The sequence below is a fragment of the Panthera uncia genome (genome assembly GCF_023721935.1).
Source record: "Panthera uncia isolate 11264 chromosome A1 unlocalized genomic scaffold, Puncia_PCG_1.0 HiC_scaffold_17, whole genome shotgun sequence".
Lineage (NCBI taxonomy): Eukaryota > Metazoa > Chordata > Mammalia > Carnivora > Felidae > Panthera > Panthera uncia.
In genome coordinates, this window is record NW_026057577.1 from 17,835,261 (window position 1) to 17,859,523 (window position 24,263).

Here is a 24,263-nt window from a genome sequence, read left to right on the forward strand (position 1 = left end):
CTAGTGCTCTGCACACACCAATTACTAAATGCCCACCCCCCCCCCCCAGATGAATATTGAGAATTTTTTTGCCATTATTTGAGGGGATTAAACGTTTCAGCCAGATTTTTCTTTGTTAATGAAGTTGATACATGGCCCAAGACATTCAAGGGAAATATGATTTTAGTGAGCAAATAATACTTATTAAGCCCTTTCATTTATTAAAATACCGTTTTCTTCCCATGGTTCTTTCAACAATGAAAGTACACATTTCCTATTGAGCGTGTGCGGTGGGTTCAGGCCTCAGTGACTGCCCCCCTCCAGCGGCAGCTGAGAGGCGGTGGGGGCACACTCAGGTGCCCAGACAAGCCCCCGAAAGCCGCCTTGCTGCTCAAAGAGAAGGCATCATTTGACACAGGCATTTGGGTTCTGGAAGCAATTCCTATGTTATTTTCTTTGTAAAAAACCACGGTTATAAATGTAATAGAGCTCCAAGCAGAGAGCCGCTCCATCCACCCTAGACCTTCCAGAAGAGCCCGAAGGAAAGCCTGTGTCGACAGATTGCATCCGCGAGAAGGAATGAGGCTCCCCAAAGCTTCCAGTGGGGGATTAGCTCCTGCGGAGTGTAAAGACCAGAGTGCATTCATATTCATTTCAGAGGAAGTGGAAAAAAAAAAAAAACAGGGAATAAATGTTAAACAAGTCTTCCTGCTGCTTTTTCTGCCTTGGCAAGGGAAGCCAAGGTAACAGAATGTGAGAGGCAGTGGCCGAGGCAGTGGGCACACTGCCCCCCTCCGCTGCCCTCTTCCTCTTGATTTTACAGAGCAGAAAACAAAAAGGGGCACCTCCGCCTCATGCCCCTTACCCTGTCACACCACCAAGAGGGAGGCGCTAGGCCCAGGCTCAAGCTTACATCTGGAAACACGGAGGAGTTTCCATTCCAGTTGGGTCCCGCAGGGCCATCTGTGTGCCAAGCCCCATGGGGAGGATTGTGACGAGGTAGAGGAGCTCAGACCCTGTCCTCAAGTCTAGAAGAAAGCACTGGAACACACAGCGTACCAACCAGATACAACACAGGAACCGGGTGACATGGCCACGGCTGTGAGCCTTAGCTCGGGGGGGATTGGGCTGGGCATTCGTGAGGTTGGTAAGAGTCCAGGCTCCAGGCCCTTTGAGTACCATGGGAAGCTGGGAGTTGCCTCTTCACTTAAGCCCGGGAACTAGAAGTTCCTGTTCTCTCCCTGACTGAGGACTAGAAAAATACTACCCACAGTCCTGGAAGCCAAGGAAACATCCATCTCAGGCCATTGGTAAAAGCAGTGCCTGGGGTGCCTGGGTAGTTCTGTCAGTTGAGCATCCAACTTCAGCTCAGGCCACGATCCCATGGTTCTTGAATTCGAGCCCTACAACGGACTCACTGCTATCGTTGCAGAGCCTGCTTCGGATCTTCTGTCCCCCTCTCTCTCTGCCCCTCCCCTGTTCGTTCGTTCTCTCTCTGTCTCTCTCTCTCTCTCTCTCTCTCTCTCTCTCTCAAAAACATAAAAACAAGCAAACAATGCCACACTCTAAAAGCCAGCCCTGGCTATGGGATGTTGTGGGGTTGATTTTGTACTGCCTGCCAGGTCTGGAAACCCTGGGCCAACAGAGATTGGTCAAGAACTGGAGAAACCTGTAGGGTGCTAAAGGAAGCAAGGAGAAGTCACCCCCTAGGGATGCCTCGGTACCTGCACAGGACTCCCAACAGAAGGCAGCAGCTGCTGAGAACGCATATGCAGTGAGAAGTGACAAACAACACAGGGAAACCCACTGTTGTCAGAGATTTGGTCTCTTTGGGTGCTTTGGAATGCTCTGGGGGTACTACCTAGATCCCAACCTTGCTATTAGATTGAGGCACTCATTCCCCTGGTGGGGGGGGGGGGGGGGATGAAGGGGCTGCCGGCCGTCAGAGGAGTTTGTCTCCAGGAAGTACCTTCAGCCTAAGAGAGCCACTTTGCCCTTGGTCCTACTCCCCCTCTGTGCAGGCCATGTTCAATGACTGGGCAGTGTGGGTGGAGGCTACTAGGGACTGGTTCCCTTGCCCCAAAACAGGACGCCTGTGAAGGACCTCCATCTCCAGAATTGTCCCATCTCCTCCCTGGACAGAGTTCTCTTGCCTCACTTCCCTAGAGGTATTGATCCCAGGAGCATTCCTCCGGGAACCTCGTGCACACAAAACTGCAAATCTGCATTTCAGTGCCTTTCCCCGGGGGACCCGATTTAGGTGTTCCGAGATTTGTGTCTCCAGTCCAGACCTCTGTACTGATCCCCGCATTCCTATCTAGTTGTGTGCTCCGTATCTGTCCTGGTATCAGACCGGAGTGCCCAGCTGGGCACATACCACTGAAACCATTCTGCCCCTCCTCTAGTTCAGTAGCTCAGCCCCATTCATCCAGTTCTTTCTAGAAACCTTGGCATCTCACTTTTAGTCACCCTTCTATCTAATCACTTACAAAGCCCTGTTGATTGTATATTCTGGGGTTTTTTTAATGTAAGTTTATTTACTTTTGAGAGAGAGAGAAAGAAAACAATCCCAAGCAGTCTCTGCGCTGGCAGCGGGGCTCGATCCCATCAACCATGAGATCATGAGCTGAAATCCAGAGTCGGATGCTCAAATGACAGAGCCACCCAGGCGCCCCATGGCTTGCCATTACTCTTATAATGGGTCCGCAGGTCTTTAATATGGTAGCCTATGGGCCACATAGAGTCTCCAGAAAGTATTTCCTATGGTTCACGTCCTGTTTTACAAAATCAGAACTCGCGCGTCATTAGACTGGCCATGACCCGTTCAGTTTGTTACAGACCCTGCGTCCTCCCTTGAGCTCCTTCTCACCTCAGCCTGTCAGGTAGACCCCGTAGCAGAGCTGCCCATGTTGCATCATCTCACATTGCCTTTTGTTCCCCCTTCCCACCTGTCTGACACCTGTGTGCCTTTTGGGACTCACATTCAAGGTCACTGCCTGAGAGAAGCTGTCCCGCACCGCCCCCCCCAACTTTCCTGGCGCCTCTTCGTCTCTCTCATAGCATGCGTCACACTTGGAGCACCTGTGTCTTGTAAGTGCTCACGTACACGTCCCCCCCCAACCCCCCCCCCCCCCGCCACGTTTTGTTCTTTTTGTTCCTTCTGAACCTGGGAGATGCCTTACAGTTAATGGCGCAACCTGCAATTAATGGGATTTTAGATTTGACGAAACTGAGAACTTACTTGCAAAAACCTTTTGTTTGATAGCTCTCACTCACTAGAGTGTAAGTGGTCTGAGGACAGGGGTTGGGGCTTGCTTTTCCCCCCGTACCCACGGCACCAGCAGCTCACGAAGTATTGGTGGACTGAATGAATGGACAGAGGGTGGTTGTACGGATCCTGCATGGGCCCCTCTCACTGTTGTAATTTTCCAGGGTTTGCCAAGTTCGTGTTCTTCCTTGACTCTATACCCTGTAGGGCTTTGCCAGTTTTCCCTCTACCCCCTTAATCTTTGTCTGGTAGAAGGAAGAGATTTTCCCCGCTCACTGTGTCTTCGTGTGGAAACCCCTCATTTTCTAAGCCACTTGAGTTCATCATCTCTGGGCCTTTTGCAGGCGTCTGCAAGGTCTGTCACCTTTCTGGTCATTTTGTTCATACTTTTGGATTGCCATAGCCCATGGGGCTCTAATTTAGGAAGAATAGTCTTCTGTGTCCTTTAAATCCTTCTTTAAAAAAACTGTAATTTGTAGATACCAAGAGTCCTATGAAAGTGTGCAGGAACTCTGTGGGACAGTTTAGAGATCACATACGGTTGCTTTTGTGATAATTATTTCTTCCCGCCATTATTTTCTCCTCTCTCTACGTTATGTGCTCATTTGATTCATTTGTACGGACGATTGAATTGATTCACTCGTACAATAAAGGATCCCTCACCAAAAGTAGAATATAGAGTGTAGTTGCTACTTCTGTCTTGAAAGCGTATTACCTTTGCTTTGAGGTGTCCCAGAGAAGGAAATAATGAGACAGGGCATAATTTGGTTCCAACCATCTTCACTGTTACTGCCTCATATTATCATCATTACCTCTGATCCCAAATATCCTAGATTATTTTACAAACTGGTATACGTTTTTATCACCCTGTTGACATTGACCATTAAATTCATTTGCTTACCCATTCTCGTGCTTAATATAAAGGTGAGGCAACCGTAGCCATTTTTGAAAATCTATGAGGTTATTTTCCAAGAGAAGTTAGAAGTCAGAATTCATAATCTATACTTAAAGTATTCTTTATATTAATTTCCCCAGAGTGAAGTTTCTGGCTGGTTACCCTGCTCTCGTGCACACTGATGACATCTTCATTAGACAGTCTTTCCACGGTGTCTTCCTGTTAGTCTGCCATTTCCCAACCTGCAAGAACTTAGTGTTGCCTAGAAATGTGTGTGTTCCCCTGCGCTTTGTCTCTTCTGGATAAGTTATAAACAGGGTACACAAAACGAGTTCTACACTGATCTCTGACAATGCTGCTGTTATTTTTTACTAACAAAGTGCTGGAGCGCCCGGGTGGCTCAGTTGGTTAAGCGTCCGACTTCAGCTCTGGTCATGATCTCGTGGTCTGTGAGTTGGAGCCCCGCGTCGGGCTCTGTGCTGACAGCTCAGAGCCTGGAGCCTGTTTCAGATTCTGTGTCTCCCTCTTTCTCCTCCCCCGCTCGTGCTTGGTCAAAAATAAATAAACGTTAAGAAAAAAACTACTAAAACATTCCTCCTGATTTTGTAGTACCTATTTAAAGAGTAACATTCAGGACGCCTGGGTGGCTCACTTGGTTAAGCATCTGAGTTTCGATTCAGGTCATGATCTCACAGTTCGTGGGATCCAGCCCCACATTGGGATCTGTGCTGACAGCATGACAGCACAGAGCCTGCTTGAGATTCTCTCAGTCTCCATCTCTCTCTGCTCCTTCCCTGCTTTCTCTCTCAATCTCTCTCTCTCTCTCTGTCTCTGTCACTCACACACACACACACACACACACACACACACACACACACACACAATAGATGAACATTAGGGGTGCCTGGCTAGCTCAGTCAGTTAAACATTTGACTTCGGCTCAGGTCATGATCTTGCGGTCCGTGAGTTCGAGCCCTGTGTTGGGCTCTGTGCTGACAGCTCAGAGCCTGGAGCCTGCTGTGGATTCTGGGTCTCCCCCTCTCTGCCCCTTCCCCGCTCATGCTCTTTTCTCTTTCTCTCTCAAAAATAAGTAAACATTTAAAAAATTAAATAAAAAAAATAACGTTCTGTGTGCAAAGATTTTCTTTTGAAAGTCTGAAACATATGGGCAAATTTCATATTGATTATACATTTTTGCCTCAAGTTGAAATTACGTGTAAATATTTATATACAGAATATAGACATATAAACATGTATATGGGTACGTATCAGTATTTTTATGGTGTATATGTACATATGACATCTATGTTTATGTGTATCCTATATTTACATACATGCCAAACCCTATACTATCTATAAAATGTTCTTTTTACTTTTGAAACACAGCTGGTGAGTGATGAACAGTCTAGGAGTGTGGCTAGAAAAAAACGACTTGGCAGTTAGAAGGCTAAAGCTTCCAGCTCAGATGTGTCCTCTGTATGTGTGACCCTGGTCGAGTTACAGTATTGGACCTTCTGGGGCTTCAGCTCTTTTTATTTGTCATAAGAGAGGGTTGGATTAGATCAGTGATTTTTGAACCTGATTGTACATTAGAAGTACTTGAGGGAGCCTCTAAAAATGCAGATGCCCAGGCCCTACCAAGAGCTTGTGATTTAATTTTTTTAAGCGTATTTTATTTACTTATTTGAGAGAGAACTGGGAGGGACAGAGAGAGAGAGGGAGAGAGAGACTCCCAAGCACTGCCAGCACACTGCCTGCACAGAGCCTGATGTGGGTCTTGAACTGATGAACTGTGAGATCATGACCTGAGCCAAAACCAAGAGTTGGATGCTTAATGGACTGAGCCATCCTGGTGCCTATGTGATTTTAACTTTTTAAAAGCCTCCCTGTGAGTATAAGGTGCATTCAACTACATAGACTTCTTCCCAGGTCTGTGAATCTCTTTATTTTCCCTTCCCAAGACAGGACGGGCCATGCCGACAGAGTCCTGTACACAGAGCTGTTCCTGTTATTGGATTCGTGTCACTGCTGTGATTGTACAGAACACTGTCTGGGTTGGAAGGCCCTTAGTGGCAGCCCATCATCCCCCATGAGTCTCTGCACATGGTCTCTCCCTGTCCACTCAAGTGCGGAGCCTCCCCGGGTCCACAGTCCACTACCATTTTCTCTTTGTAGTCGAGCACGCTTGAGTTTGCATGCTATGTGGGCATCTCAGTGATGGTCTGAGGGAAGGATGAGAGCCCTCACTTCGTATGTGTCCTCCCTTGTGGCCTTGAACCAGTGGCCAAGGGCCATAGGTTACTTCCCACGACCCATCTTTTTGCCTGTCAACCTCTTCAAATTTTTTGGTCTCTAATTTTCTTCTTTGGCCACCCTATGACTTTTTTGTTTAAACTTTTATTTTAATGTTTTTATTTATTTTTGAAGGAGAGAGAGAGACAGAGCATGAGCGGGGGAGGCGCAGAGAGAGAGGGAGACAGAATTCGAAGCAAGCTCCAGGCTCTAAGCTGTCAGCACAGAGACTGATGTGGGGCTCGAAGCCACAAACTGTGAGATCATGACCTGAGCCGAAGCCAGACGCTCAACCGATTGAGCCACCTAGGCACCCCTCGGCCATCCTGTGACTTTTAATCTCTTTGACCCCTGAAATAACCAGTTAATACATTTTATTGCCCCAGTACTGACTTAATACAAGAATAATAGTTTGAAAGCATATTCTAATCACCTTTCACCCTGTGGGTTGACCAGCGAGTGCATGATGTGGATTATTAGCACCGTAACAACTTAAAGAAAAACAGATTTCACATGTATTAGGTTTCCTTCCTCAAAAATGTTTCTTACTTTTGCTGCTTTTACCACCATTCCAGTTTACATCCATCTTCCTTCATTCCAGTGTCTTCCCTAAAATAAGAGTAATGGTGGTCGTCGTTGATGGATACTTCCATTATTGCATTTCCGTGTCATGACGGGGTTTAAAGATGAAGCCACTGCTCTTAGGCCTCAACATCTGTGGCGTGGCACTTTCTACATTCTGTGCATTAACTTAATCCGTAGGGTGACCATTTTCATCTTACCAAGGACGCGGCTGTAGATGTCAACGGTCTGTACTTGCCGCTGGTCGCAAGAGTATTAAAGAGCAGTGTGAAAATGGAGGCTGTCTCAACCCCTTAGCCCTGCTGCGGTTACTTTTAGGATTATGACTCCCACTGTCCTCATCTTACAGATGGGGAAGCGGAGGCACAGGGCGATTTTGAATAACTTACATGAGATGACTAAGCTAATACAAGGCAGAGTCAGGATTCAAACCCAAGTCTTCCCGGTCCCAAACCCGAGTTGCCAGCGCTATGCTGTGTTGCCTTCGACTCTGACCTTAGCTACTGCACCCTGTCTGTAAGTCCACCTGACTCAAACCCTTTTTTCTTGCTATTTCTGTACAGAAACGGTCTGTGTCTGTTTCCTAGACCTGACGTATTTATTTATTTATCTGGACTTCAAACAGCCTCTGAGGTTTACCTCCTCTTGCACCCCTTGTTCCCATGGGGTCGAGAACCATGCCGTTTGGTCAGCCTGTCTCCCTCACCATCCTACTAAGGTGCCAGACTATTGTCTCTAGGCATCTTTCACCTCGTTCCCTTCATCTTTCAGCCGGTTTTTCTGGAATGTCTCATGCTGGCAAGGTTCGGTGGAAGGTCTAAAATCCTGAGAGCCCAAATCTGTCTTCTCAGACATTGCTCGGGGTTGCCTTGTGGGCAGAATCCCCCACCCCCACCCCCCCACCGCCATTCTCTCCCCTCTCTTCTCCTTTTGCTGTTTTTGCCTTCTTGACTCTCTCCAAGCCTAGGGTGCAGTGTGGAGCCTCATTCTGGAGTCTTTATGTCTCTACCCGTAAGTGAACTGTGAGGCAAAGATGATGTGTAAACAACCCTGAGCGTATAGTATGTGCTTAATGAAGAGGCACTGAGTGAGATAGGAATTTGTGACATTAGTGCTTTCTTTTCCCCTTCAAGTCAAGTAATTTGGAGTCCAGAAAAACGAATGTTGACAATGGTGATGTAAAGGAATTTTTAGAAGCATGTGTAATGGTGCTTCTTGGAAAGGCTCACGAAACTGATCTTCTGACACTCTTCCTGTTCTCCCAGTAAACGTCCCCTCCACGGTCATGGAGGCCATGTGCAGACAAGACGCCCTGCAGCCTTTCAGCAAGAGCAGCAAACTGCCCCAGGCCGCCCAGCAGCGTTCTGTGGTTTTCCCACAGACGCCGTGCAGCAGGAACTTCTCTCTCCTGGATAAGTCTGGGCCCATGGAGTCAGGATTTAACCAAATCAACGTGAAAAACCAGCGAGTCCTGGCGAGCCCGACCTCCACGAGCCAGCTCCACTCGGAGTTCAGTGACTGGCATCTTTGGAAGTGCGGGCAGTGCTTTAAGACTTTCACGCAGCGGATCCTCTTGCAGATGCACGTGTGCACGCAGAACCCCGACAGGTAACCCCGACTCTTGGCCGCTCCCCTCGTGTTTGCTCAGTGAGACCCACTGCCTGCCTTCCGCCAGGCCCCAGGCGCCTCCCGCAGCCGCCCACGACGGGAGGTGTGTGCGCACGTTCTGGAAGGTCAGAGATGAGTGGCGGGGCCACTGATGGACTTTTTACTTTGTAGCCGGGCTACGGGAACAACAGAGGTCGCAGGGAGGGACCTTGCTCTCGCTTTCCAGACAGTTCTGTCCGGGTCTAAAGGGGAACAAAGCAGACGGCGCATGTATGAATATCGTAGATGGAAAAATGAGGTCAGGAGCATTAGAATCCTCTCTGTCTTCCTAAGATAATATAGTTGGCTGCCTTGCTTGCTGTCACAGGCATTTCAGGGTTCACCTCCAGTGTGCCGTGGGTATGAACTTAATTAAGTACTAAGAGGTAATGAATTGGAATTTTTTGCTTAGTACTATTTTTCTTCAGAGCGTGCAAACCCATAAATCCTGCAAAGCTGTCAAAAGGAAATACCTACTCTGCTAGTGATGTGGAGGAAAACAGATGCCACTTATTCAATAAACTAATATCCACACAGAAGAAAAATGTTGACCAGATACCTCAGAGTCAAAGTTGGTTTGAAAGTTTGTCAATAAAGAATTTTATGGCCATGAACTGAGGATGAAATTTAGCTGAACAAGTGAATTAAAATTTCAGGTGCTTTGACGAGTGGCACAGTAGATATAATGGAACTATTATTTATGAATCAAAACTCGTTTATTCGACAGTCTTGAGAGCCGGGAGCGCAAAAGACAAAAATCAAAATAATTCAATAAGAAAGGACCGTGCTTTCTCTCCCTTTCACATCCTGTGAAGATGTGATTAAACCCCAAATATCTAAGAATAGCCTGGAAAAGGCACTTTGAATATGAAATGAAATAAAACCTGGAAAATGATTTTTTGGAAGGAAGATACGAGCTTGGAAGCACATCTTCTGAATTATTTTCTTCGTTTGGCCACTGATTAACCTTAAGCCCCTCTGTTCTCTTTGCCTTATGTTACACCCCTAGCTGTCCCCTCCCAGCTGAGCAGGGTATGACAGCGTGTTGGCGAACCTGGCAGGGACACAGAGGGTGGAGATGTGCTGGGAAGGGGGTGGATGTATTCTAAAATAATAATAAGAACCCCTTTTAGTATGCATATGCACATTTACATATGTCTTTGTTCTTTATTTGTGCTTTTCTAGAAACCCCTTGCCAAGCATCAAGCATTGCTGTAATTAATTAATGTTGAAATGGTTGCGTTAGGGTTGTTAAGGTAGCTGGGCCTTTCCAGTCTTTCACTTTCCAGGGAGAGATCCTGGTGAAACTGTCATCAGACCTCTGCACGTGTTAGTGCTTTGGGCTTTAGAAGTGACCACAAAAGTTGTGCAAATGTTTTCCTCACTCAGGAAGGGTTTTCTTTGAAAGCTTCTCTGTCTTGCAAGTACGCATGTAGCTTCGAGATGCTTCTCTTCTAAGTTTGCAATGCATTTTAGGAGTTTTGAAGCCTAAAAGAGGCGTTAACTTGTGTTACTAGGAGCTTTGCGTTCAGATGTATGGATTCGTTAGTGGCCCAGATACGTTGTTATCATAATCACTAAATGTGCAAGGTAAGATGAAACGATAGTTGAAAGTTTCTGGGTCCTGAAACGCCAGGCTTAGCTTTGAGTATGATTTGATTTCATGCTGAATATCACATAAAGCAATAAGAATATGTTACAGTAAATGGATACTGAAACAGACTATTTTGTCCAACCCCAGTTACACTTGGAAAACCATATGCATATTATGGTTTAAGTCCCTGTGAAGTCTGTCCCATCAAATAATACTGTCATGATTTGTAAAACATCTATGTAAACTGTCAGAAAAACAGCTGATAAATTCAGAAAACTTAGATACACCAAATACATGTGCAGGAGGGGTTGTTGGGTGAGCACTGATTTAAAGTCAATTGAGAGTTACTGGCAGAAATCCACATGGCATGAGTTTTCCATTCTGTGCTAGACATGGCTGGGCTTCTTTGACTCATGCCCAGGTGTGGTGTGGCCAGGCCTTCCCAGATGATGCACAGTGATGGATGCTTGATATCCAGGTACATAGCCAGGGTGGGATCAGATGACTCAAGCAGCGGGTACTTCTCTCTTCCCTGTCTTTGCTCTCTGTTCAGACATAGTCACCATCATTCACGAATAAGTTGAATTTAAGAATTAGGACTTCAAAAAAATTAGGCCCTTCATAGGCAAAGTAATCAAGTTCGTGGTTTCTTAGTAACGATGAGGCAGTGCTTAAATTACTCCATCATATCCGAATTGATTATTGGAGATACGGGCAAAATTGGGGAAGATACCCACTCACTTTGATGCACTTGTTTTAGGCACCTGATTTGCTTTTTGCCTATAGTACTGGGATAGCTCTTTTCAGTTCTAGAATCTAGAATGCGGTCTTTGCACCAGCAAGTTTGGAAGTAGAAGATACTCTCTATGATTCTTAACCACATGAGTGAATTGCCAAGAAAGAGGAAGAACTCACTTTCAGTATCAAATTTGTGTATGATGGTTGTGAAATTTGGAGCTTTTTCTCTTATTTTCCATGACTTATTTTCAGACTTAGAGCTGCTGAGTGTACATATTTTCTTCAGTTATTGACTCCATAAATCAGCCGGCTTTCCATCTTTGGCAGTTTGTGGCCATTCAGCCGTATACAGTGATAAAGCTTAGAACCTTCCAGTCAGACACCATTTCCCCTCTCTTTGAAAAACGCACACGCTTATATTTTGATAGGAAAATCGTGCTAGAAAACCAGGGGCAAAAAAGACATCGAAGACAAAGTCAGAAGGTAAACAGGTTAGAGTTTCAAACACGTCCAAATTTGAAACAGGCCCCAGAATCCGAGGTCCAAAAGATTTTTCACTCAACGGACTGAATATTTGGCCATGAAACCCAACCCATCTGAACCTTCATCAAAAGAGACTTTGTGTGTCTGTATCCGTGAGCTTTTCCATGGGAGAGACCATCAAAAAGTCTCTGCCTTGATATAAAGGAAAAAGACCCGGGGACGCTTAGAGTTGCCAGATCGCCCCTTTTCATGACCACGCTGTTTACACTAAATGCAGAAATAAATTCCATTTGCCCTAGCCAGGTAAGAATTAGCACTCAAGATCAAAACACATCCTTGGGGGTCCTGGAGCCACAGAAGTGTTATTTCTCAATTCTGTTCTGTTAATACTTTGCAAACAGACTCCCAATTCTTCTCTTCCTTTTTCCCAGGCTACTAACTTTTTCTTTGCCCTGAGTGGATTCAAAAGGAAGAAGCTGTTAGCATCTACACGCCCCAAGAGTTTATTTAGGAACTTCATAAACACTAGGCGTTTTGCATTAGCTTATGACCTAGGCCAGGGCAGCTGAAATCCCTTTTGCTTGAACCAGGAGTTAGAAATCCCTTTTCTCTTCTGTTTTTCTGCTGCAGAAACCCTCAACAGTCCCACTGGGGGGGCTCCAGAAAGGGGTAAGCAAAGCCTTCAATCTCAGTGGATTATTTTTTGATGAACCTGTCATCTTTTTTTGTCTGCAGAAAGTATCTTTCTAATGCTTATCTTTATGTTGCCTCCTTTTTCTTTTCTCCTTGGGTTTTTTTTGTTGTTGTTGTTGTTGTTGTTGTTGTTGTTTGTTTTTTTTTCATGGCACGTTTGCCTTTTAGCCTCCCAGCTGTACCATCAGCTGCTCACATTTGTGTCGTTTTGAGTATCATTGTTTGTAACTGGATGTGGTGGTACCAGAGGGGAAAGTAACCCTAGAAGGTGCTCTTTGGTGGGAGGAGCCTGGAGATGATCCATCACTGTGATCGTTTGTTTTCAGTGTGCCCATGTTCTTGTGTTCCGCTGTCCCCCTGCCCCCAAATGCGAAGCTTCTGTTCTTTTTAGGGTTTCGTGTTCTCCAGGTCCTTTTGGCTCTGTACTTTCACTGCTTTCCTGCAATCTTTTCCTTCTTACATACAGCTGCATTTTCTTCTCACTCCGCATGGCCAGCAGTGACCTAAGTAGCACTCCCTTTGAAGTTCTGGAGGATGTACACGTGGGAGGACTGGTGTGGGGCAAGGAGAGAATGTGGCCCCAGCTGAACGAGTTTTGTCCTGGAGGCTTTCATGCCATGAAAGAAAAAAATCAAAGGATTAATATTTTAAACCAAACCACACTTAATTTTGTTAAGTGCTTCATCCTTGTTCTTTGTGTACACAAAACCGATTACAGACCCAAAGTAAATGAATTGCACATTTTACTAGGGTAATCTTTGGTGTAGATGCTGCCAGTTACAGAGAATGCCAGGGGATGTACAAAATTTGTCTTTTTGCTTGCTTTCTGTTTAAATGTGTACCAGCATCGATAGATGCTAACTAACTTGACCCAGGCTTTGTCTGGCTTTTAGTTACTTTTTTTGTTGTTAATATTTGTTTATTTTTGGGAGAGCACAGTAGGGGAGGGGCGGAGCGGGGAGGAAGGAGGATTGGAAGCGGACTCTGTGCTGACAGGATGACAGCAGCAAGCCTGATGTGGGGCTCAGACTCTAGAACTGGGAGATCATGACCTGAGCTGAAGTCAAATGGTCAACTACTGAGCCACCCAGGTGCCCCTGGTTTTTAGTTAGTTTGTTACTGCGTATGGGGCACCATACTCTGGTTTTTCATGAGGCTTTGATATTTCTACGTTGAAACTCACGAGGCTATTTAAGTTTGAAGTAATCAAAATGAGGTAAATAGTGTGTCTAGTTCTCAGTCACCCTAATCACATTTCAGGAGCTGAACAGCTCCAGGTGGCTCATGGCTCCCACGTTGGACAGTGTAGATAAAGAACATTTCCACGATCGGACAACAGTGCTAGATGTCTCCAGTAGTTAAAAAAAAAAAAAAAAAGCCATAAGCTTCTTCTGGTTGTGAAATGTCATCACTTTGTGAGGAATGCTTGTTGCCTATATTTTCAGAATAATGAAATGGTGTCTGTGTATGATGACGTGGGGGGAGAATCAGAGTGCTTTCTTAGAAAGTATATTCACATTTAGCTGTTGAGTCACCTAAGATCCTGGGAAGAGGGGAGCTAAATGCGGTGCTTGATGATGTCAGTCCTTCCATGCTCCTGCCAGTAGGACACATCATCGGGAGAAAGAACTTTGGAGTTGAAATCGATTGGATCTGCAGGTTTAGTACAGGAAGCCTAACCTTTTGGCCGCACCTTGAAATGTTTACGAGAATGTTAGTTATCAGAATAAAAAGCAGAGTAACGGCAGTGAATCCTGTGCCCTCAAATCACTTCTGTTGTAAACTGTGAGCCTTAATTCCTCTGACCAGTTGTTCCAAAGAGGATTCCATAGCGGTGGTCATGTTTTCGAAGGCCTGCCCTTGGACTTGGAGATTTCATTCCGTTTTGAATGTATGCCTACATCCTTAGGGGAAACCCTTTGATGCAGTCAATGTTAAAATTACTTTTGAATCTGTTCCTTTCATTCATACTTTTTTTGTGGGAAATAGTGAAAATCCAGGAAAAGAAGGAATCTTGTCTACTTGCTATATAACTTCCAGACTTTCTGAAGGCTAACTTCCTGTAAATTTCTAGGCTGAGAGAGACAATCTGTTATTATAGTGGCAAGTCGAGTTCACATTTTAGTTCTGAACTCTACATAAAGTCAGCTTCTGCAGAGGTGACTGTAAGCGTGGGGTATAAAATCTTACTCTTCAGGATATCTGAGAATGAAGGGATATTGCTTTGTTTCTTGAGATCAGTTCAAGTAAGGTTTGGTTCTCCATCTTGGTCCTGGATTTTCTTGTTGCCCTGACTTCTCAACTGTTTACCAAATAAGATTAAATGGGTCGTATTCTAATTAGTATGTATACTCACAAAACCATGGAAGGCTCTCCGTGCAGGGAACCGGCTGGTGCACACAATACAAGATGGAGGTCATGTTGTTGATGCTACATCTTGGGGGGCTGTGTCTTGGGACAGATTCTCAGGCTGCACGTGTTGGTTGATTGTCTGGAAGCAGGACCAGAGCATGATGGGAGGCTAGAGAGCAGATAAATCACTATGTCCCTCTTAGCGGAGAGACGAGGAAACCATGGGGAAGTGGACTTACCAAAGTCTCACAGCTGACTCAGGCTAGGGGCCGAAGCAGGACTCCCCGGTGCTGCTTTCCCTGTCGTGCAGACCCTTCCATGAAGTCAAGCTAAATTCCACGAAGTTTTTAAAGTTGTGCCTTAGGCCACTGGACACCTAGCAAATGCCTCTCAGGCCATAGTATTGGGCAAAATGGATGTGTTAGAATTCTCTTTGTCTTTCCTTGGTATTACCTTGATAATAGACTTCAGGATAAGCCTCCCCATGGTCATTTCTGCTCTTCTGTGTGTAAATCTTCGCGATTGTGACTATTAACATAAAAAGGATGGATTGACTCCTGACTATGGGAAATAAATCACCCCAACTTTTGACAGCAGAGTTAGAAAAAAAAGAAAAGAAAAGATTAATTGGCTTTATTTAGTGGCTTATTGTTTATTGTGATAGCTATTAAAAATAGATAACCAGAGGCTAATAACTGTTAATGGTCCCTTCACTATTAGAAAAATCAATTGTCAGTGGATATAGCATATATTAATAAATTATTTTGTTTATAATCTTCAATAGTTTAAAAAGTTCACTCCTGAGAGAATGATTTCTTGAGGAACACTTTAAGGTTAACGGTTACTATAAAGAACAGACTTGGCAGGCAGACATTTGCATTTACATATCATTTTAATGGCTTTCAAAGCAATATTTAATAATTGTAATAAAGTGCACATGCAATTTATCAAGATTGATAAACTCCTTTACCAAGGATGCTTATATATATTTTTTGAAACTTGTTTGAGAGCAGTTAAATAGATTTCTAAATGTAAGTAATTAAAATTGTATAGTATTGAGTTATTGACCAATCCTGGACTATTAATCAAGCTAAAAAATTCTACAATCAGTGCTCAGCGTGCTGAAGCCTGGTAAAATAATAGTATTTGTGTTCAGTGAGGCAAGTAGCCACAATTAAGCACTTCACTTGACAAATGAGAGGGTACACTTTATTTTGCACTTAATTGAATTGTTTTACATGCTTGCTCGCCATTGTCTCCTCGTCCTTCGTTTTGGTTTCTGGTCTTTGGAGCCTACGCATTTGTGAAAGCTAGAGCAATTAAATCTGCTTTTGCCATTGGCTTTCTAAATGCAGCCAGAAACGCCTGGGCCACAAAGCAGGGCTTCGTGAGTGCTGTTAATATCGCTCATGACAGATTATTAATTTTCCCAACAAAAATTTTGATAAATTAGAGTTCCATCAAAGAAGGATGAGAACTAGTTTTGTGAGTGGGGAGAACTCCCCAGGGTTTCTGTCACTCATCGGACTCTGCTTAAGTAAGCAGCAGAACTCTGGTAGAGCAGACAGAAGTCTAATGTCCTTTATGAAAACCCCAAATCGATTTACTTCTCGTGAACTGGAAAGAATGTTCTCTGATAATCTCGCTAATTATCAGGTATTTGTCACAACTTCCTTCCATTGGCTTTCCCATCACCGTCCTCCCTCTGCAGACACAGGGACATCCCGTCATTTCTGTGCTGCTCTAAATCGTTGCTTGCCACGGATGAAACTGGAGAGCTAAAGTTTAAGAAGATGACCCACAATGGATAAATATTAGTGTATGTGTATGTGTGTGGGGTGTGTGGCTGTAAAGAGTAAGTACAAGTCAGGACTTTTGTCACAGAGAGACAAATTGGGGTGCACACCGGTGCTGACACACTATCAAATGTCTTCGTTGTAGACCCCAAGGCAGTTACGTATTTATTGAAACACACAAGCAGCTTGCTCACTTCTCTGCATATTTACCTCAGAATGAAGTCCTAACACCCTGCGGTGACCTTGGCATCGAGAGTTTATTTCCCCTGAGGACAGTTGGCCCTCAGTTTTCTGAACCGACAGAGATAGTAACAGCTGCTTTCCCTGCCCCTGAGGATTATTGTAAAGACTAAACTACGTAATTGTTCGTAAAGCACTTTGAGAAGTTAAAAGTGCCGCGGAATCATGAGAGACAATTCCGTATCTTCTCTGGTAACGTTCCTGCTTAATCACGCCCGTACTCTCCGTGCTCCCCAGAGCGCCCTAATATTTGCCTCGGGTGGGGATAAAAAACAAGAAAGCGAGGGTTCTTGAACCGGGATGGTTGATACCCGCAAGGAATATTCGTTTGGGAATACCGATGTGTCTCAGAAGCTCCGTGAATTGTGTTCCCAGGGCCACAGGCACGGTCTTGGGGACCCAGCCGCCAAAGCCTTAGGTGCGGTTTTAAAAACAGAGAAAATGTCAGTGGAAAGTTAAGGCCCTTGCCTCGTGACGCTGATTTCCGCCGACTGACACAGACAGTGATGACCAGGCAGTCTCTTTATTTGTTTCAGACCTTACCAGTGTGGTCACTGCTCGCAGTCCTTTTCACAACCATCAGAGCTGAGGAACCACGTGGTCACTCACTCCAGTGACCGGCCCTTCAAGTGCGGCTACTGCGGTCGTGCCTTCGCCGGGGCCACCACCCTCAACAACCACATCCGAACCCACACTGGAGAAAAGCCCTTCAAGTGAGTAGAGCCTGACCCTTCACCCCCCTTTTCCTCCTAGCCTTCTCCAAGAGCCAGCAGACCAGCTGGCACAGTGCCGCTCGGCTCAGCCAGCGGGTGGAGAAGGTTTTGGAAGGTGAGCATCCAGGCTCCGAGAGGACTTCCTTGTTTGGTGGTTGGCATTAAAAGAACGATGTCCGGAAGCCTATACCCTGATCCTGGCTCAAGCTGTGCGGCCATGGACACAAGATGATCTTTCTGGGTCTGTTTCCTCATCAGTAAAATAAGGGAGAAGGAGTAGGTCATTTTAAGACTCTAGTTCCTAGGGGAGCCTGGGTGGCTCAGTGGGTTGAGTGTCCGACTTCATCTCAGGCCATGATCACGCGGTTCGTGGGTTTGAGCCCTGCGTCTGGCTCTGTGCTGACAGCCCAGAGCCTGGAGTCTTTTCAGATTCTGTGTCTTTCTCTCTCTCTCTCTCTCTCTGCCCCTCCCCCGCTCACACTCTGTCTCTCTTTCTCTCAAAAATAAACATTAAAAAAAAAAAAAGAGATTCTAGTTCCTGAGGGTCTGTGCTTCTAGAATTTAAGCAGAGAGCCCCTACAGTGTCCTCTTTTGGCCACCAGCAAGTTTATGACCATGGGTGAGGTGACCCCAGTTTAGGACATTTAAATAGTGATCTCTTGGGGAACTTGAACGTTTTAGGATTCTGGTGAACTATTTCCTCCTCTTCCCCATCTATTAAAGTGGTTTGACTCCGTGACAGTGGCCAACCTGTGGCCTTTCCAGTGTGTTCTTTGGATCGTAGAATTACGATATTGGTGAAACAAAACAAAACAGGACCACATACTGGGCATGTCTGAATTCTTGAGGATTCAGGCAATGTGGGAAGAGGTGAGAATGAATTCCGAGGGCTTTGGCAAGGTAAGAGCATCTGAGTGAAAGACTGTTTCTAGATACGGCACAGTCATGAAAACAGTGGACATCTGAATCGTGCGAGGTGAGCTGTTGGTTCACTCACTCGTTCAGTCGTTCATTTATCCATGTACGTATTCATTCATTCAGCACATACCTACTGAACATCTTCTTTTGTACTAGGCACCCACCTAGTCGCAGAAGATACAAAGGTGAATGCATCTCCACTTCCCGGTCTTTGAAGACCACATAATTTATGGGGGTAAAAATTTAGGGTAAAGAGTGCAAAAGTGAAGAGCAGGAAAATAATATATATATATATAGTGCCACAGGATAGCACAGAAATGGAGGATTCAATGCTGTCTGGGAGAGATGATGTTGAAGATACGTCTTGAAAGATGAATAGGAGTTTTCCAGATAGACAAAGGAAAGAGGTACTTCTGGCAGCCCAAGTAGGTGGAAAGGCTTGGGAGTGTGGACTAGCACATTGGACTTGGTCTGGTCAGTTGTCTCTAAGCAACTTCTCCTGTCTTTGTGATGAACTCTGCTGTTCATCCCTCTCTGTCTCTACTCATTTGCCATACTGGCTTTCGGTGGTTAAGAAGGAAGATTAAAAGGACTTAGACGTACAGCCTATTCATTTTCTTTAGGACAAGTTCAAGCCAGAAGAGAAATAATTGAGGCAATAAGAGATGAATCTTGCTCAATCTCAGCCAAGGAGTCTTGTAGGCTCTCATTACCCATAATTTTCCGTTTGGACCTATTGGCATGGGATGTCATTGCCATGGTGCTCAACCCGAGGCTGAGCTTGTCTCAGGGTGGCAGAGTCCTGCTGGCCCGGGTCCTGCCTGCCTTGGTGTCTGCCATCGGAGGGAGGACTCATCAAAGAGGGTCATCTTTGCTTACCTCCCATGAATTAGTTACTTTTATTCATCATCCTTAACTCGTTTTCATCCTGGTTTAATTTATGATATACATTGGTAGTAAAAATAGTTTTAATTGTTGTCTGTGTACATAGGTGTAGCTTGTTGACTGTGCAAAAGCATCTGGCTAAGGGGGATAGGAAGAGATCTGAAGTCAAGCCTGCATTGCCACGGCCAAGCTGGACCCTCTAGGGCTGTGATCACCCAAATGGACCTCTTTTCTTCTAATCTCCCCTCAGGGCCGGTGGTTAGCACAGGTTCTAGAGTTTGGTGTACTCTTTCCTTGCCCTCAGTCCTGACCCCTCAGAGGGTTAGCACATTCTGGCTTCATCACTGCCCTGGATGTGGAAGATGACGGCAGCACGTTTCCAGGGCCTTTGAGCAAGAGAGCTTTGCAAAAGCAAAGACGTAGGATTGACGACCCTTCCGGCCCCTTACATTAGAGAGGGCAGCCGGACAGACACGGTGCCAGGAATCAGATTGATTTTTATCTTGTTGCTGTGTAAATAGGTTTTAGTAATTAATTGAAGAGGTTTCAGGGTCAAAATGTGAAATAGATTTCTATTAATGTTAAGGTGTTACTTATGTGTAACCTCGTTGACTCCAACTCAATTTTTTTTTTCTCTAACATCCTGTTTTTGTCATGTTTCCAATAGCGTTGCCATTTTAACTTACTTTGAATTCATCAGGTTAATATTTGAGAGGCTTTAATAATTGTATCATTTACCTTTCCAAGAGTGTGTTTTTGTGACCATCACGTAATTCCATCTGGAAAGCGAATCAAGAAAAGCATGAGAATTGGTTGGATTAGATTCTGTGTGTGTTTTAGTTCATTCTGCCTTTACTCTTATTGGGATGATAGCTACAAGCTATATGTATGGTTGGGTAGTTTTTGTTTGTGTGTGTGTGTGTGTGTGTGTGTGTGTGTGTGTTTAGTTTATCAAATATATATTCCCAGGGGAGAACTGAGCGTATGCTGTTTTTAATAGTGCAAGACTTAAACATCTTCTAGGAAATGGAAAACTAAATCCTTCAGTGTATACAATCAGATCGTTCTGGATTGAACTATCCCAAGGGAGTTTTGGGAAGCTTCTCACCATTGCCCACAGATATCCATCCCACGGACATTTGTAAATATTATGAAGATACTCTTTTACAAGCTCATAAAACAAACATTCAAAAAAACCTTTGTTGCAGATTAGTCAATAAAAACGGATTTCACCTCAACAGTTAATTTTACTACTTCACCTAATGGGTATTGGCTTAAACAACGTTACAAAGAAAGAAAAGAACCTCGTAAAGCTGCAGGATCCTAAACTGTATGCCTTGAGCAACTTGCACCTAGATGCCTCCAGTGGCTCAGTCTCCAAATTGTCCCACCCGCCCAGGGCCCCGGAGGCTTTCACAGAATTTTCAGGAGCCTGCCATGACAGGGGAGAGCCCTTTCCAAGTTCTGAAATCTGCTGGGATGTGGGTTTAGGCAGATCAAGATTATTGCTGTCCAAAGAAGGCTGGAGAAGATATGGCGTTAAGAGATCAGAGTCTCAGTGTAGGATTTGCCTTGAAATCTGATTGGCTGAGAGCCCACTGAAATACTCCACCCCTCAAGCTGCAGGTAGATCATGGGCCTGTTGGCAGCCAACTTGGGTATCTACTTAGAACTTCTAAAGTCAAAGAGCCCATAGGAAAAAAATACCTATCAAAGGAGCATGATGAAGGTCTTGGCTTTCAGTTTGTACAGTGACACTGGAAGTCATGGACAGTAAGGAGCAAAAGCAAGACATCATTTCATTTAACAGCATTTGCCAAGCTCTTTAGTGAAAAGAGGAAAGAAGGAAGGAAGTGAATTGGCATCTAAAACTTCTTTGTAGTAAGAACTCCTTTTTCCTTCTCTCTTACTAAACATTAACCATAATCTCTGAAGATTTTAGGGGGGGCGGGGCTGGTTGGCTCTGCCTGGAGGACCCCATGTGAACTGCTTGGTGCCCAGCTTTGGAGTCTGGGAAGACCAAAACTTCCCACAGGAAAGGTTCTTCTGTTCATGTCTGTTAGAAGCAGGGGAAAAATACTCATCCGTACGTTTTTGCCTCAAGGAAAGCCAGATTGGCTCAGTATATACATTAAAAAAAAAAAAAAAGGATATTCCAAAGATCATCTAATATTTTAACAAGATTCATGCAGCAGAGCAAATAAAAAGAGCACATCAGTAAAGATGCATTGAGCCCATCGTATGTACAAGCCCTGTGCAGTTCGGTCCAATCCAAGAAGCATTTGGTGGCAGTCTGTAGAGGCACGAAAGAGAGCTTCTTGGAGCTTCCATTCCGTGTAACAGAACTTGACCTCATTTTGGCCTCTGTCAGTGTCAGGTGGCCATGGCTAGGCTCCCTGTACCTGTAATCCAGTCACCTATCAGATTAAGTAAAGAATGATTTCCGATCTAAAAGGAAATCAAATATAACTAAGATACCCATATTCATAGAAAATTGGGGGTTTCTCTGTGCTGGAATATTTGGATGACTTTCCACATCATCGTTCGCACAGTGTTCCTTCCGTGGCTGTGACATCCGCCTAGTGAGGAAGACGTGTGGGCAAGAGCATTTCTTTGCTCCCAGCTCATTACCCCCATTGTGCTTTGCTCCTTTTTCTGCTGCACTCGATGAAGTCCAGGGTTAAAGGTACCCGGTCTCCCATCTGTGATATAGTTCAGGGTTAATTACATGCCAACACGGATGAAGTCTGGCTTTGACTTGCCAGAACCCAGGTATTTACATGGAGTCCTTCTGATGAGTTTCATTAAACTATGAAAATAACTTGTGAATGGATTTTTTCTAAAATTAAAGGTGATGAATATAAAATGGAGGCTCATTCCTTATTTGAAAGATTATTTTTGTATCTGATTGTCTTCATTTCCTCATTTGGTAAGGAACCAACCCACACAGATACACATATCTGCATGTATTTTCATTCACACTTGGAGCAGATGGCAGTAGAGATGATTTATTTTATTTTATTTTGTTTTATTTTACTTTATTTTGTTTTACTTTTATTTTATTTCATTTTGCTTTATTTTCTTTTAGAGAGAGTGTATGTGCAAGCTGGGAAGGGGGGGCGGGGAGAGAGAGAGAATCTCAAGCAGGCTCCATGCTTAACACAGAGCCTGACTTAGGGCTCAATCTCACAACCCTGGCATCATGACCTAAGCCGAAATCAAGAGTCAGATGCTCAACCGACTAAGGCACCCAGGTGCCCCAAGATGATTTCTCAGTGAGGACCTTGGGAGTCCTATAGACAGACTTAGTAGATTTTCTTTTACAACAAGTTATTTCGAGAGAGTAAGTATCTAGGAGGCCGGTTAGGCACACACTTGAGAGTAATGTAATTCTCCTCTTAATGTTTCCGTCCAGTCTGGATATTTAATTATTACGTATAGATGTACACTTGTGCCTTATATGAAGCACTAACCTTCTCACTTGTGAATTCTTTATCTTCTCATATACAAGGTTAGAGGTGCAGAAGTGTGACCCAGGTACACGGTCTTTCCTTGTAATTTTCAAACAGTTTTCTTTGAAATGGATTCTGAAGCTTCAGAATTTTTTTTTTAAAAAGGAATATAATTTGAAAGTTGGTCAGCCGTGAAAGGTAGTATATTCTGACACACTGATCCAGTAACTGATCGGTTCGCTAATAAACGATCAGCAATGCGATAACATGTCACCAGCCCTTCGGGAGCCCCACAGAGAGGATGAGCTAACCGTGGACGCTAATGAATACACCAAAAATCATTAGCTGATCAATACTTCTGAGTTATTTTCATTGAGCTGATAGGTCTGATACATTAAAGCTGACATTATACATTTGTCAAGATCACAGTGCAGTTTTTAACAGTGGAATGGGCTGCTAAAAATATTCCCCAGAAGACAATCAAAGAAACACAACTTCTTCACCCTGACACGTTCAGATGGAATGGGAGCCCTGAAAAATCCAAGCGTGATGGTCAAGTCCCAGGCTCCCAGCATTAAAAAATATACAAGAATCCCCAAAGTGGATGGATATGTTTTATTTATTTATTTATTTATTTATTTATGGTAATTATCTCTGTGGCTAGATACTTTGTATATAATGTACTAATAAAAAGAAGAGAGGACTGTCCCCCAGATAATGGGGCACATGGCATATGATGGAGCAGTGCGGGCTTTGTCTTGAGAGCTTTGCCACAATCCAGTCATGCAGGGACCTGAGACCAGTGACTACATTAGTTAAGAGAGGGACAGCAGTCAGGGTGCCTGGGTGGCTCAGTCAGTTGAGCGTCCCACTTCTGCCAAGGTCATGATCTCACGGTTCGTGGGTTCAAGCCCGACTTCAGGCTCTGTGCTGACAGCTCAGCGCCTGCAGCCTGCTTGGGATTCTGTGCCTCCCTCTCTCTCTGCCCCTCCCCCGCTCGCACTCTGTCCCTCTGTCTCTCTCAAAAATAAGCATTAAAGAATTTAGAAAGAGAAGGAGGGACAACTGTCTGCGACTCTTCTGAACAGCCTTTCCTTCAAATGATTGAGAAGAAGACACTGAGGGGATGGCTGTGGTAGCCGCTGTGCCCTAATGGGTGCTCGGCCAGTGCTCCAGGCAGCCCGTGCATGCAGAGTGGTGACAGGAAATCACTGTCTATGCCCAGCTTGCTGCTAGAGTTTGCGTGTGTGTATAGTCATAGACCCCAGCCAGGAATAGCAACCACCACAGAGAAACTAGAGACCACCATTGGAGGTGTGTGTGTGTGTGTGTGTGTGTGTGTGTGTGTGTGTGTGTGTGAGAGAGAGAGAGAGAGAGAGAGAGAGAGAGAGAGAGAGGTTTATATAGATTGAGTGGCCATCAAGGTAGTCAGTGTGTTGCATAGGAGGTGGGTTGAGCTCAGGGTCTCTAGGTTACGATCTACTTTTAAAACTATTTTATTTTATTTTTTAACATTAAAGCCAGGAGTTACTCTTGGAGCAGGATGCCACTTTGCTCCTCATCAGACACACTGACTCCTCACTATGGCCCACAGTTACCTTCTTTCTACTGTACCTTCTAGAGGGCTGAGCCTCTTGAGCCACACAAACACGGGTCGATCCTGAATTTTTCTGTCTCCCATCCCACCCGCAAACATTCTTCTTGCCCTGAGTTTGCTCGCACTGTGATACTTCTGC

At 44.7% G+C, this 24,263-nt stretch overlaps 1 protein-coding gene across 1 annotated transcript in view; it reads left to right on the plus strand.

Annotated features, from left to right (window-relative positions):
* PRDM6 (PR/SET domain 6) overlaps positions 1 to 24,263 on the plus strand; it is a 106,810-nt gene that overhangs the window by 80,017 nt on the left and 2,530 nt on the right. Inside the window, exons 5-6 of the mRNA XM_049649098.1 lie at positions 8,282 to 8,624; positions 17,096 to 17,272. Of these exons, the coding sequence (XP_049505055.1) occupies positions 8,282 to 8,624; positions 17,096 to 17,272 (520 nt within the window). The remainder of the gene's footprint in view (positions 1 to 8,281; positions 8,625 to 17,095; positions 17,273 to 24,263) is intronic.